The 16,167-nt window shown below is 41.7% G+C and overlaps 1 protein-coding gene across 2 annotated transcripts in view; it reads right to left on the reverse strand.

The window, feature by feature from the left end:
* The window catches only part of ddah1 (dimethylarginine dimethylaminohydrolase 1), a 90,488-nt gene that overhangs the window by 22,886 nt on the left and 51,435 nt on the right, over positions 1 to 16,167 (reverse strand). For both annotated transcript variants that reach the window (XM_015971022.3, XM_015971019.3), the window contains exon 3: positions 61 to 160. In XM_015971022.3, the coding sequence (XP_015826508.1) occupies positions 61 to 160 (100 nt within the window). The remainder of the gene's footprint in view (positions 1 to 60; positions 161 to 16,167) is intronic.

Consider the following 16,167-nt stretch of genomic DNA (forward strand, 5'->3'; position numbering starts at 1 on the left):
AGCTGGGGAGAGATCTGGGAACCTCCACAGGTGAAAGTCATGTAATCATCCAAAACCTACCTGTAAACAGCACATCTCCCCCATCCAGTGTGGCGTTCTCATCAGTCATTTCCACGATGTTCAGATTCAGATCCTTTAGAGCCCTTTTCACTGCATCTGTCTGAAACAAGACACAAAGAAAACTGAAGACTGGCGTTTTTCAACACAAAAGAAGTAGAAAACGTAGTTCAGTTTTAATAAGGTGTGAGGATCATTAGAGGAGTATGTTGGATAGCACAGTTCTTAGCTTTAGCACAATGAAGCTAAATGCTCCTACACATTACCATGACTTCATTTTAACAAGCTATGAAATGATGTAATTTTGTAGAAAGTATGTTAAAACTTTTACAAGGCCAAGGCTGTGGAAAACAGGTACGCCGAAGGCAAACAAGCTCTGGAGACACGTCCTGTTCCATTGTTCTATGCCATCCATTTATTAGGAAGAAAGTGATGCTACTTGTAAAAACTGGGCATATATGAGGTGCACCATCTGATGGAAAATAAAAGGAAATCTACATTTTGTCTCAACGTCATCTCTTCTGAGCACCTGGGAGAAGAGCAGGTATTCGTTTTTGGCTGATCTCCAGCTGGTCAGATCGACTGTCCGACTGCCCAGTGAGATTTTGCTGTCCTGCTCTGTTGGGGCTCCTGCGGGAGCAGTTTCAGAGGCCGGTCATGTTAGTCAGAGCATCAGTGTTTCCATAAGCCTCTATAATAATAATAATAATAATACATTTTATTTCAAAGCGCCTTTCAGGACACCCAAGGTCACTTTACACAAAACACGTAATAAAATACAATAGAACAATAATAAAACCCAAAGAAGAAAAAAACAGAGAGAAACATTTCAATAAAATCAGAGGTTGTAGGCAGATTTAAACATATGTGTTTTGAGTTTTGATTGGAAAAGGGTAAAACTGTCGATGTTCCTGATGTCTGGGGGAAGTGAGTTCCAGAGTCGAGGAGCAGAGCGGCTGAAAGCTCTGCTCCCCATGGTAGCGAGACGGGCAGAAGGAACCGCAAGATGGATGGAAGAAGAAGATCTGAGTGAACGGGACGGGGTGTGAATACTTATAAGGTCTGAGATATATGGAGGAGAGAGGTTGTGGATTGCTTTGAAGGTATGGAGGAGAATTTTGAAGATGGGCCTGAATTTAACTGGGAGCCAGTGGAGCTGCTGGAGAACCGGCGTGATGTGGTGAAAGGAAGGGGTTCTGGTGATAATACGGGCTGCTGAATTCTGGACCAGTTGCAGTTTATGAAGGAGTTTGTTGGGGAGACCATAAAGAAGTGAATTGCAATAGTCGAGACGGGAGGTGACGAGGCTGTGGACGAGAATGGCGGCAGTGTGAGGGGTCAGTGAGGGACGAAGACGGTTTATGGAACGTAGATGGAAGTATGCTGACCGAATTAAGTTATTAATGTGAGCCTGAAAAGAAAGGGAGCTGTCGAGAATGACACCCAGACTCTTGACATGAGGTGAGGGGGAGACTGTGGCACTGTCAATAGTTAAAGAAAAGCTGTCAGATGTTGAGAGGGTGGAGTTAGTGCCAACTAGAAGAAGTTCAGTTTTATTGCCGTTGAGTTTGAGGAAATTAGAGGTGAACCATGATTTGATTTCAGAGAGGCAGAGTGTAAGGGAGGATGGTGGGAGAGTTGAGTTGGGCTTACTGGAAATGTAGAGCTGGGTGTCATCTGCAAAGCAGTGAAACTGGATATTGAATTTGCGGAAGATTTTGCCGATAGGGAGGAGATATACTATGAAGAGGAGGGGCCCCAGGACAGAGCCCTGGGGCACACCTGACTTGACTGGGGAGGGTTCTGAGGTAAAGGATTTTAACTGGATGAACTGAGTGCGGCCAGTAAGGTAAGATTGAAACCAGCGGAGGGGGGTGTGAGTGATGCCTAAGGAATAGAGTCTATTAAGGAGGATGGGATGAGAAATGGTGTCAAAGGCCGCACTCAGATCGAGGAGAATAAGAATAGAGATTAAACCAGAATCAGCAGCAATGAGTAGGTCGTTAGTGATCTTGATGAGAGCTGTTTCTGTGCTGTGGTGGGGACGGAAGCCAGACTGAAACTGTTCATAAAGGTTATTGCGGGTGAGATGTGAATGGAGCTGAGATGCAACAGTTTTCTCAAGGACTTTGGAAATGAAGGGAAGATGGGAAATGGGACGGAGGTTATTGAAATCATTGGGATCTAAACCAGGTTTTTTTTAGAATAGGGCTGACTGAAGCGGATTTGAATAGGGATGGGACCGTACCAGAGGATAGTGAGGAATGAATAATGGCTGTTATAAAAGGGAGCAGAGAAGAAAGGCAGGATTTAACTAAAACAGTTGGAATAGGGTCCAGTTGACAGGTGGAAGGTTTGGATTTGGTGATGTAATCTAATATTTCTGAGGGATGGGGAAGTTCAAAGGAGGAGAACGGAATGGTGGGTTCAAATAAATCAGGAGAGGGAGGGGAGGAATGAGGTAAAGAGAGATGGATTCTATTGACCTTCTCATTAAAAAACTGAAGGAATATATCTATCTCACTATGACCTCAGCCTGCTCGCTGTGATTTTGGTTGAACATTTTGTTTCAGTTTCTTCTCATCTGCAAGAAGCCAACCCATGAGACCATCCAGGTAGGCCGTTTCCTGATAACACGGTGGCGGTCTGAATGAGATACATGAGTGTTCGGATGTACTTTCCGTATACCTCCACCAACAAGTCTGTTTATTACTTCATTCAGTAACCAAACGTTACTTTTAAACTTGTGTCGAATCCATATTTAGAACTTCTGGTTTAAATAGTGTCATCCGATCTACGTTGGTCTAGATTGTTCCAAATCCAATCACCTTCCATGTTTCATCCTTACCACGGACTCATTTTCTTGCTTCACTTCACCAGGAAGAACGCAAAGTCCTTCCAAAAAAAAAAATTAAAGAATTTACAAATTGATTTGTGACTGCATCAAGCAGATTAAAGGTAACCACGAATCCTGCTCTTTGTCAGGGTTTTTTAATTTGCCAAGTCACTTACTGCTTCGTATTTAGTTGGATAGAAGATATGTTTTATGGGAAACAAAGCTGAGTCAGATTACGAGTAACTATCCAAACGGGTGATGTGTTTGATGTTTGTTCAAGTCACGTGTTCTTTGTGCATCATTTCAGTGGAGCAATCATCAGTGCTTCCAATTCTACCAGGCAGTGACTCATCATAAGTCATCAACGTACATGAATGAAATGAATTTCATCAAATGCGTACATAAAACATGAGTTTCTCTTGTTTTGCTTCCTGGTTCTGCAGACAAATGAATAAAAGCTGGTTAATTTTATTTCATTCACAAACGCACAAAGATAAAATACCATACCACATTTATGTGTAAGTCACATTTAAAAACGGCACATCAGCTGACTAAAGAGCCAAACAAATAAAGAGTAGCAGTAAAAATAAACTTTAAAGTGCCAATGTGTATTTTCCCTGGTGATAAGTCCCAGCACATACCTAAATCATTGCAAGCAGGCGGTAGTTTTGTGTTCGAGTAAGATCTTACCGATGGAAGGCTATTAGGGTCAAAAATCTATGAGAGCTCAACCTCCAGCAAAATGACAAGCACATCAGACTCCCTTTCATCACTGGCAACGAGTGAAGAGGTAAACAACAATGTTTATGAATGGTGGAACCGTTTGTTACAAACCAGTAAATGCATTTTGTCTTCACGGGCTCCTGTAGAAGGAAACATGGCGTCTAATATGGTGCCGCCCAGAGATTTAGACCCATTCTCATGTATTTTAGACCCAAGTTGTATGGTTATTTGTTACAAAACCACCAACTGGGCATCATTTATTTCAATTTCAAGAAAAATTTGATGGATATTTCTAGAGATCAATGGTAAAAACTGCACATTGTCTCTTTAAAAGCCCCTCATAATGAGTAAAAGCAAAAGTTCTAATCATTAAAAAACACTGAAACCAGAGTATGGAGCAGCACAGCACGTAGTACAAAGACTTCACATCAAAACAAAACTACTGAAAATAGGGGTAAAGCATAAAATAGAATATGAATCAGTCGAAAAACAGAAAAAGGAAGAAGTTCATCGACTTCTGGCCAAATGACAGAGATGCGACTTCATGAATGATTTAAACTGCGCCAATGTCAGAGACACATCCAGAGGGAATGCGTTCCACAGCTCAGGAGCAGCAAAGCTGATGCTGGTGCTGATCCACAGATCATAGTGATCAGGAGGGGAGGTAATATGTGTGCAGCTCAGACAGGTAGGTAGGAGCTTTATCATTGAAAGCTTTGTAGTTAAACATCAAAGTACACGGGGAGCCAGAGTAAACCAGCCAAGATGGGAGTGATATGACATTGTCTGTTTGTATTGGTAAGGAATCTTGCAGCAGCATTATGGACTTTCTGTAAGTGATTAAGGGAGGATGCATTGACACCTATAAGGACCTTTTCCTGATGTGACAGGGTGAGTGTCACTGTATCCCGACTGATCATGCGCCCTGGCTACTTGGCCAAGCGGATGTCCCTCTGGCTGATTGGTTAGCGCTCGTGACTCTCACCCTGGAGTCTGGAGATCAAAACCCGCTGGGCCCTCGTTTCTCCACCGTGCCGCACTAATAAACACCGCAGCTAGCGTTTACATAAATAAATATCAGAGGAATAGAAAGCAAGAATGCTAAAAGGCATAGCAGTTGTAATTACATTTATGTTACCCAAGTACATAAGTTTTGGTTGTGAGCTGGAGCCGTACATCTCAGGTTAACTGAATTATAATGTGGATAATGTCAGATATCAACAAGCTCAAGCCACATGATAAACCCAGGAACTAATGATTCATAACATGCCATCCTATATTTTAAATATACAGTCTGATCACGACCCATAGACACAGCTCAGTCGTAGGGGTGGAATTCAAACTGTCTTTACACAATTGGTCAAAACTACAACCAGTCAGACAGACGAACAACGTGCCGCATTCATCGCTACGGAAAGCAGTCGACGAGGTAGTCCGCCATACAGCATCTTTTCCCGAAATAAAGGACTTAAGTACCTCCATCTGCACCTCTCAAAGAAAAGTCCAAATGTAAATAGTCCAAAGTTCAATTCAATTCAATTTGTTCATTTAAAAAGCACCTTCTACCACCTTAGTGGAGGCCCAAGGTGCTTAACAGGACATAAAAACCAGGGTAATAATAAAGAAACATATTGAATTAAATCAGTCAAAAGAGAAATAGACAAATAAAAGAAAATAACTGTGCAAAGTTGACGTCAAAACGGAACAAACGAGCGCCTTTTCTCTATTGCCATCATTCTGCTAGTTTTTATCCGTTCCATCCCTGTTGTTGTTGTAATGATGCGTTTTTCATTTTTCCTTTAAAACAACGGATCAAAAAACATGTTTAAATCAAAACAAAACAAAAATAAACAAACAGAATTAACATTAAAGCGCTATTGAGCACTGTGATTGGCCGGGCCTCCACTTAGCCAAGACAATGGTAGACCTGCTGAAGGACAATGGAGCATTGTTAGATCAACCTGCAGAGCAAAATCATTTAACGGTTGCTATGATTTGTCTAAAGGTTTCAATCTTAGGTGCTCAAATTCCTGATTTGGCCCCTCCCCCGAGGCTATTTTACCATGGGATGCCCTATTAGAGTTTTCTAAAACGGGTACTAAAACTCTTCCTGCACGTTAAGGTGGTTGAGATAGTATTCAGTAGGGACGAATCTTTGCCTCAAGCAAGGGGGCTTAAGTATCTTGGTATCTTCCTCATGAGTGGTGGAGGACGGAGTGCGAGATGGAGATGTTTACAGATTTTCCAGGAGTATGGAGTGGATGGTCTTTTGCTAAGGGCAATTCAGTCCCTGTGCCAGAGGAGTGTGAGTTTGGACCATACAGCCGACAGTAAGTCGGACCTATACCCAGTGAGGGTTGGACTCCGCCAGGGCGGCCCTTTGTCACCGGTCCTGTTCATAACCTTTATGGACAGGATTTCTAGGTGCAGCCGTGGTGTGGAGTTTGGTAGCAGGAGAATCTCATCTATGTTTTATGCGGATGATGTGGTCCTCCTAGCTTCATCAGGCTCTGACATACAGTTCTTGCTGGGGAAGTTCGCAGCTGAGTGTGAAGTAGCTGGGATGAGGATCAGCACCTCCAAGTATGAGACCATGGTTCTCGACAAAAAAAGGGCAGCTTGCCAACTCCGGGTCGGGAGAGAGGTCCTGTCTTAAATGGAGGAGTTCAAGTATCTCCGGGTCTTGTTCACGAGTGAGGGAAGGAGGAAGCGGGAGATCGACAGGCAGATTGGAGCAGCTGCTGCAGTGATGCGGACGCTGAGCCGATTCTGTTGTGGTGAAGGAGCTGAGCTGGCAAGCAAGGCTCTCGATTTATCAGTCGATCTACCGCCCAGTTCTCACCTATGGTCATGAGCTTTGGGTAATGACCGAAAGAACAAGATCACGGACTCAATCGGCCGGAATGACTTTTCTCCGCGGACTGGCTAGGCTCAGCCTTAGTGATAGGGTGAGGAGCTCGGACATTTGGGAGAGATTCAGAGTAGAGCCGCTGCTCCTCCATATCACCAAAAGTATTAGGAAATACGTCACAAGACGATTCGGTAGTGTTAAAAGTATAAATAACATTTTAAAACTATACCTAAATGCAGATTATACACAGTATTGTATGATGTATAGATTGTTTTGTTTAATTTTAATGTTTTCTTTTTTTTAATGTTGTGATTCCTACGTTTTTCTTCTTCCTGGGAGACTGGTGGGGCGGTGCCCTAGCACCCCCTATGGACAAGCGGCTGTTTGCAGGTAAATAAAATCAAATTGTGTTTTTGTAAGGTTATTAAATGAAAAATTTCTAATTTTTCACAAATTATAAGCACCTTAGATACAAGGTCTTGGCATACCTCAGGGTTACACTCTTCTGTTGGCAGTTCACTTGAGCCAAAAAACAAAGAAATACAAAAGCCTTCATACCTTGACGCTTCCACCTGTATGTACCTATGCTGTTAATGATGTGCTTTTAAGGTTCTCATCAATTCATGGTAAAGGTCTTCTGAATAAGTCATCGCAGTCCATTACACAAGGACATTATCACCACCCCCTACAAACACAGCCCATTAAAATACGTTGAGCTTCACGTTAATGTTTTATTTCGTTGCTGACCCTTCTTTACCTCACCGATTTGGTGAAAGTCCAACATACCACAAAGAGTTCTAGATTAAATCCAAAAGTGAACAGTAAACACATTGAAGTTTTAACATGTTTTTGTTCCAACACCCCTGAGGCTGTGAACTTGTTAAACCTAGTATGTGTGACCCATTTATCTACTCCACCATCTTCACTCGTTTTTTGTCTCACATTCCCTCTATTCTCTCTGGACCCTCATGGTCCAGGGTCAGGAATGCTTCCATAGTGTCTTCTTATGTAGAGTGGCCTATTATCTCTTACTGTTAGGGACATCCAATACCCCAGCCCGCCAAGGTGCCAACTCACTTTGCCAGTCCTCCCCCTCCTCCCTCTAGTGATCCTTTTACTTCTTCTCTCCTCTCCCGTTCTTCTCCTGAGTGCTTGGCCAGGCGACATGCTGTTAGTCAGCACCCTGCTTTGAATGAAAAGGGCCTTTTAAAATTCATTAGAGGCTGAAGGCTCTGAGGGCCAGACGGTCTGCCTGTCACATTCCTGCCGTTCCAGCACAGGACAGGGGAGATGGAGCAGAGAGAACAGCCTTTTATTTGAGGCTTTTTATGAAGCAGTTCTCTTCACTCCTACCCCTGGTACCCGTGGATATCGCATTCTGCTAAAAAGGACCATCAGTCTGATAGAGCGTGGTTCATTTGGAGAGGGAATTGAGAAGACAACAATGGCATTCCTGAGGGTCATCCTAGCCTCCGTGTACCAGACAACGGAGTCCCACGCTCCAGCATAATGGGGATACAACATTCCTCTCAGCCTCAAACACAATGAGGTTAACCTCTTTATATGACAGTAAACTGCCACTGTCATTTTATTAATCATGGCAGATGGTTTGTGGGTTTTTTGTAACAAATTACTGTTTTTCAACACGATTAGTAAGTCAGATTTTTTTTAATAGCTTGGAAACGTCTCCCCTTTTCTTGCATGTCTTCTCAATCTCTTCCAAAAAATGATGGGTTGTTATAACTTCTCCAATGAAAACAGCCAACTGTTGCAACTGAAAACTGAGACCGATTGGAACAGTAGGCAAACCAAACAAGATAAGTTTATAAAATCAGTCAAAACAGAACGAAATAGCCTAGTATCGTTAAAAGGTACTAAATAAAACATAAGAAATCATTTGAGGTGTAATATCACATTATTCTGACGCATATGATACCCTGATGTTAATCAAGAATGTCAAAAACATTTGATTAAAATACTCCTGATCGGAACACCTGCGTCCAAACAGTTTAAAGCGAGAATGCTGTGTGTCATAACCAACAGAGACCTGAGACACTGATCACAAGGCCTTAAGGTTGGTTTATGCTTGACGCGTCCGCGAGGTCCGCATGGCTCCGCGCGGCGAAGTTGCGTCATTTTAACAACCACGCCCCTCCACCGCGTCTACGCATGGCCCAAGATTTCCGCAACGCGCACCTCGGAAAATTTCTAACCACGCGGACGGACGCGGAAAAACATGGCGGACCGGCAAGAACTAGTATGGCAGAGGTTTGTAAATACAGACATTTGTATGATTCAGCTCTCAGAGATCACCGTGATCAACATGTTGTTAATAATTCTTGGAGAGAAATAGCTCGCACTGTCGGAAAAGACGAGGACGCTGTTAAAAATGCTGAAATGCCATGTTGTAAACAGTAATTTCTACTTCTACTATGGTGTAGTGTTGGATGCATGCCGTAGAGCTCCATGCTGCCCCCTACAGTTTGGGAGAATATTGGCTCACCGCAGAGACGAGCCGCACAAACCATAAACGCTGCCAGTTGTGAAGCGCGTTCCATCTGCGAGCCGCATCACCGCGCGGAAAGTGAATGCGTCAAGCATAAACCAAGCTTAATGCAACATTCAAAGACCAGAGGAGAAGAAAATAAACACTCTGTTTCAGGGACAATCAACGAAGTGGAAATTTGAATGGATGCACATATTTCTCAGTTATACAACTGAGTCGGTGAAGCCCTCTAGACAGTGTTGGTTTTGGCAGCCATCTTAGTCTTTTAGATCAAGATGCTTCTTGGTTTTAGTTGACTAAAACTCTTAAAAGTTTTTAGTTTAACTAAAAATTTAATGGAGTATTAGTCTTTAACAACTGAATTTATATGTCGCGTATGTAGTCTGAGCTACAGGAGTTTCATACCATCATCATTTATTTTAGGGCTAAAGGTAATGGGACACAATCTTAGCTGCCACAGAGTTTGTCCAGTAAAACAATAATTCCCAGAATGGCATCCATTTATTTGATGATCACTATAATGTCTGCTGTTTCCTGGACGCTAAAATACAACTGCCTTCCCTGTCTCGAGTCAAGATTGGTGAGTTCATGAAAGTTAAAACAATACCGCAGCGTTGAGGTGGCATCAGGGGGCCTTAGGTCGTTTATAAGTGGTGCTATAAATTGGTTGCATGTGACATCACTGCTGTATCTCAGGTTTGCATTCATATTATCAGTAAATTACAAAAATTATTTTGGACTTGTTAAAATCAAAACCGCATCCATAGAAGAACATCTGACTTTGTGAACATTCTGTTCTGTGACACCTCACGTAGACGTCGATGCTGAACTGAGCTCTACAAAAATAAACAGAAACATGAGTATGTTTCATAAGACTGGTGTCTGTCCCTGAGAAAATAAAGTGCTTGCTCCAGTCAGCGGGGCTGCCGAGGTGCGTGTCTCCTGCTTAACTCTAGCTGTCACGTTTCTACAAATACAGCAGAGCTGCTGGCTACGAACGATGGGACAGCCGAGTTACTGAGGCAGCTGGTTATGAATGGGCCTGAGCCGTTGCCGTAAGGGAAGACAGGGGGCTTCAGTGACTATACAACTCAACTTGGCATCAACTCCTCCATTTTTATTGGATTTGACCCCCACAGATTAGATCGTACCCAAACAAGAGGGAAAAACACAATAAACGCACCCATGCTTGGCTAAACAGGTCCTATAAAACAATATCTCTTTAAAATGTTCCTGCCACTGATGGAAGATTTGTTACGCGTCACATTAACGGCCAAATATTCATGAATTGCTGTTTTTGGAAGAGATAATCTGGCGACTTTAGCCAAGATCGCTGCAATTCTGGTTGTTTGGACGTCAGCAGTGGATGTTTGTGCTCAACAGGAAAGATGATAATGCTCTGAAGTCAAGCCTTAAGCTGCCTATCCTATAATTTACGTGGTGATAAAAAGTAAAATGTTCCAAAGACGGAAGATCTAGCACAAACACTGAAAGTGCAAATTTTCAGGAAAGTCTAGAAAGTTTTTAATTCTTTATATTTCTTCAGAAAAACATTTTTCTCCAAAATAAATCAAACTGGTTCGAGTGTTATTGTCAGCATTAATAACTTGATTGTTTTAGCCAAAAATGTTGTTTTACAGACTTAAAAAAAAACCTTTTTAATCAAGAAGAAAACATGGAAATTCCAAGCTGAATGTGATTCACTGTGATGTTAGGAACATTTCAAGTTAAGCACATTAGGCTATTCAATGGTTTATGGTAATGTATTATTGATGCGATCATTTATAATACATGTATGCTGTCAATAAAGTGTTCCTTTGATGTTTCCATATATTTTATTGCAATTTTTAAAATTGCCCTAAAGAAAGCTTTTCATTTGTTTATGTGCTGATTTTCCTCCTTGACATGATAAATAATGAAGAAATTAAAATGAAAAAAATTTAAACTAAGATCAATATTACATGCTTGTCAGCGTTGTTTTTCTGTATTACAAATATCACTGAAATTTTTTAAAATGGAGGCTTTTTGTCCATGAATGTAACAAAAATAACAAAAATGTTACTTTTGTGGGACTTTTTCATTCAACATATGATGATATGATGATTTTGATGCAAAAACAACCAAAACAAAGCGGAGACTCGCCTCTTACATCAGAAAGAATCTGCACATTTCGAGCTTTATCTGTTCTTTCATAATCCGTTGTTAAACTGTGATCGGCAGAAGCTTTTCTGGTTCGCACCCCACTTTTTTTACAGCACCGGCCCAAAACGATCTCCTAACACATGGATGTTCTGCTTCCTGATCACATGATGTGTGACGTATGCGGATGAAGATCGGCTTTAAAGCTGAGATGTTTATTCTCACGGTGCGGGGGCTCGTTCCAATGCCCACACAGTAAAAACATTGGCAGTGAATGAGTTAACCCTGTAAAGGGTCATTTTATACTGGCTCAAGAAAATTATTTTAAAAAAATTGCAAAGTTTTCCCTTCATTTAGAAAAATGTGCAGAATATTAAAAACAGAGGTGTATAAAAAAGTTTGAAGCAGTCTAACATCTAAATCTGACAGCTCCAAAGGTTCTGTTGAAATCTGCCTGCTCACAAAAAGTCATCTCCCTGGGCTAGTTTTTGAGCACTGTGATAAACCAGCATTTATTACCTCTACAGAATCAAAACTTGGCCCGCGTCTTGTGTGTACCAAAGATACATAGCCAGGGATGGTCTGAGAAAAAATCCCCAATGTTTGCTTTAGTTCTAGCTGGAAGTCCCTGGGAAGCTAAACAAAAACTACCCCAGGCTCTTACTTAAGCTTTTCTTCAACACTCTGAGGCCCAAGATGTGCCAAAGAATGGAATGTCCAGTAAAACACGAGCTGTGAAGGTTTGTCTGGATTTTTCTAGCCTGGCGCCCTGCTTAGCACGGCCTTTTACAGTCTAGGAGAAATCTGTTTTGCTGTTATGGGAGGATGAAGCTGCACGAGAGGTCAAGCAGAAAGGTGGAGCATTTGAGTTAGTCACATCAAATTGTAGGATTCCCCCTCTTTTCTCTCTTTCCTCCCACAAAAGGAGTCCTCTCATGGCGTTGGCTTCCTGAGAGGGAGAGAGGATGCTCGCGTTAAGAGGTCATGAAAGCCAAAGGGAGATACAGGCAGTCGTAGTGAGGGAGTTTCAAATCTCAGCGAGGACAAGGGCTACGTGAGACACAAGCTGTTCCCTCTAAAATCCCTCTCACTAAGCACTCTGACACTGTTGGTTTTAGATCACATTATTTATGTTCTCTGTGTCAGCAAAAAGGCAAACTCTAATTTGGCTGAGAGCTAGTGTAACTAAAACATCTTGAGTATTTTGTTTAAACTGGATGTTAGACATTGTCTTGATGGATTTCCATTTCTGTATTCTTCTCATTGTTGGTGTTTCAACAGATGTTCATCTTTTCACTGTTCAGAATAGTCATAAAATTAAAAAAAAATATGGAAACGATGCAGTCTGGTAAGAGAAAACACCATCATACCACAAGGTTACACCCAAGTTTTCCAAAGAATGCAATGGAAGAAACCCTAAAGGGAGGAAAGACGGTTTGCCAGGTACATTATAGACTGACAGCCCATTTAAAGGGATTTCCCAAAACACCCGTCACATGCAGAGTTAGATATGCTGGACAATGTGGTATGGAAAAGTAAAGCAAAGGAGAATGTGTGCTTCCCTAAAAAAACATAAAACGTTTCCCATAAATGCTAATGAAGGGCTTTCCCAGAAAGATTCTTTTTTCTTCCTTTGAGCTTGAAACAAGAGGTCAGGTGCTAATGTTAACCAGCAGGGTTGGATCAAGAGGGAGAAAAACTAGGAGCCATAAAAACATTAAAAAAATGTCCTGAATGTCTATCTAGACACATATGGATCCAAACTAAATATACAGAACTCTAGCTTTGCAAATGTGTGCATGTTAGTATAGCATCTTAGACCAGAATGACAGTTTTCCAAATGTGCCTCTTAGGAATATTTTTTTATTTATTCAAAGAACCTTTATTTATTTATTTATTTATTTATTTGCAAAGGTATATGCAATTAGCTTGGAGCAATTCTAATTTCTTTAATTTTTTTACTGCATATTTAAAACTTCTCGTAGGGACCGACGCACAGTGAAATTTGCTGTGGTAGCATTCCAATCACATGCTTGGTCGATAATCAATCAACCAACCAACCAATCAATCAATCAATCAATCAATCAATCAACCAATCAATCAATCAATAGACCAATCAATCAATCCATAAATCAATCAATCAATCACTTCATCCATGCATCCATCATTTATAAAGCGACTTCCCACCACCAGCCAAGAAGGATGATGAGGAAACAATAAAACTTAAAAGTGAACAACAACATGACAATGAAGAAATGGTCAAATGGTAAATGGCCTGTATTTGTATAGTGCCTTCTTAGGATACTACAACCCCCCAAGGTGCTTCAAAACACAATCAGTCATTCACCCACACATTCACACCCTGGTGGGGAAGCTACGAAGCAGCTACAGCTGCCCTGGGGCGCACTGACAGAGGCAAGGCTGCCGAGAGCTGGTGCCACTGGTCCCTCCGACAACCACCAGCAGGGTGGGTTAAGTGTCTTGCCAAAGGACACAACAGCAGCATTTTCTGGTCGGAGCCGGGATCGAACCTGCAACTTTTCGATTACTGGACAACCCGCTCTACCTCCTGAGCTACTGCTGTCCACGTGAAATGAAAACCCAATAAAAACAATCACAATGGAATAAAAACAAAAACCCATAAAACAGATAAAACAACAAATCAGGGAGCTGAAATGAAGCTTCCATCTTGCTTTGAAAACCTGGATGAAGACTGTTGAATTTTGAGCAGAAGTTGGAACACCCGGTGTATATTGGGGGTCAGTTTTTTGCATAAGCCCGGTTCACGCAGCAAGACATTTATGCTTTTTTTTTATCCGATGCCATTTTTTGACCCGATTATCCCATTCCGTCAATCCTTAGAACTCACTTGATTACTGTCGTTCCCCTAAAAATTATTTTCTCAAACATTCCTGCCATGTTTATGTAGCAAGGAAAGAAAAATACGTAATTCATTACACCAAAACATGCCTCATTTCATTTCATTTATTTATTTAATTATATATTTGTATTTTATTTACTCTAAATATTTGTTTTAAGTTCATTATTTTTTTCATTGTAAGATTCTTGTTTTAAAAGTATATTTCTAAGTATATTTTTGAAATTTTGAGAAGTTTGTTTGGTTCTTTTATTTTGAATGGCCTTTTCTGTGACGTCAGCTCTGGTAGACATTCCTGCAGTCAGCATGCCAATTGCACGCTCTCTCAAAGGTTGCAGCATCTGTGGCATTGTGCTGTTGAATTAACTGCACATTTCAGGCTGACCTTTTATTGTGGGCAGTCTAAGGCACACCTGTACATTATTCATGCTGTCTTCACACACCTGTGAGGTGGGATGGATTATCTTCGTAAAGGGAAAGTGCTCACTAACATACATGTAGACATATTTCAAAACAATATTTGAGTCATGGGTGTTTTGTGTATGTAGACAAATTCCCAGATGTTTGAGTTCAGCTCATGAAAAATGGGAGCAAAAACAAAAGTGTTGTGTTTATAGTTTTGTTCAGTGTAAGATGCTATCGTTTACCACTTTAGGAACTTTACATGGAAATAAAATAAGGAAATCTCTTTAGAGCAAAGTAAAGGACATTGTTTTAGAGGACACTTCATATTTTAGAGCTATAGATGATTGTACTCATTGGTATTTTATTCACTTGCTGGAATCTGAACTGTCCTTTTCCCTCCTATCAGTAACCACAGTCATCTGGTTACCTAGCTTGAATCCAGTCTCTGGCAGCCTCCTCCTGATTTCCTGTCAGTGATAACAAGCTGCAAGCTGTCAGACTCACTTGCTATGTCTTTGAAGCTCCACATGTAACCCATGTGTGTTACTAGGAGGGCTACAGTAACTTTCCTACACACACACACACACACACTTCTGAGGCCTGAGCTTGTAAGGTGACAGAGATCACCTCTTTTCCTTGGGCCCTCATGCTCATCAGTCATAGAAACCAAACACTTTCCAGACATTTGGGGAACTAGCTAGCGTATCTGCCTGAACTCCATAAAAAAGAAAACACACACACCAAAGCTCTAACCCAACTACACACCTCCCACCACATCTGCACCTTGAGGCTACAGCATAAGAAGGGCCAACAGGCTAAACACCAGTTCAGCCCTGTTTCTCAAGCAGTAGAATGAAGTCTCTTTTCCTGTCTGAACTCAGCCTTAGAGAAAGCTTCAGGGGCTTGGAGATTCAAAAGGGCCTTGCAGTGGTAGGCACTCTACATTCTGGGTCCTCGCTTAGCTTAGGTATCCATTTATGACGCCACCTGGTAAATCCCAGAAAATGTCTATGAGATAGATTTTGGGAGGATAAGATTACAGAACAAACTCAATGCCTCAAGATTCCCAATAGAGTTTGCGGAAAACCAATGGAAAGATGGATTTTGACCTGACCTCAACTTTAGGATGAAGGTGCCTGTTTGTACTCCTCCCCTATCAGCGAACCTGGTCTGTATAATATAATAATAATACTAATAATAATAATCATCAAACTTATATAGCGCTTGTTTAGGACACTCAAGAACACTTTCAAACACTCTCATACATCACAAACTGCCAGTGATGGTAAGCTACTTTGTAGCCACAGCCGCCCTGGGGTGGTCTGACAGAGGTGAGGATGCCATTTGGTGCCGTCGGCCCCTCTGACCACCACCAACACAGGCAAGTTGGGTGAAGTGTCTTGCCCAAGGACACAACAGCAGAATACCCCTGGCAGGAGCTGAAATCGAACCCATGACCCTCCGATCATGAGGCAACCCGCTCTACCGCCTGAGCTACTGCTGCCCCAAAATAAATCAGTGATCCCCAACTCCCTTCCCGGAGAGTCGGTATCCAGCATGTTTTAGTTGTTTCTCTAATCCAACACACTTTATTCACCTGTTTAGCAGCACATCAAGCTCTACAGAAGCCTGTTAATCATCTGCTGCCTAGACACAGGTGTGTTGAAGCAGGGAGAACAGTAAAACATGCTGGACACCATCTGTCAGGGGAGGGAGTTGGGTATCACTGGTCTAAATGAATCAGTGAATCAGTCTGTAGGGAAAAAAAGCTC

The sequence above is a fragment of the Nothobranchius furzeri genome, chromosome 8, assembly GCF_043380555.1.
Source record: "Nothobranchius furzeri strain GRZ-AD chromosome 8, NfurGRZ-RIMD1, whole genome shotgun sequence".
Taxonomy (NCBI): Eukaryota; Metazoa; Chordata; class Actinopteri; order Cyprinodontiformes; family Nothobranchiidae; genus Nothobranchius; species Nothobranchius furzeri.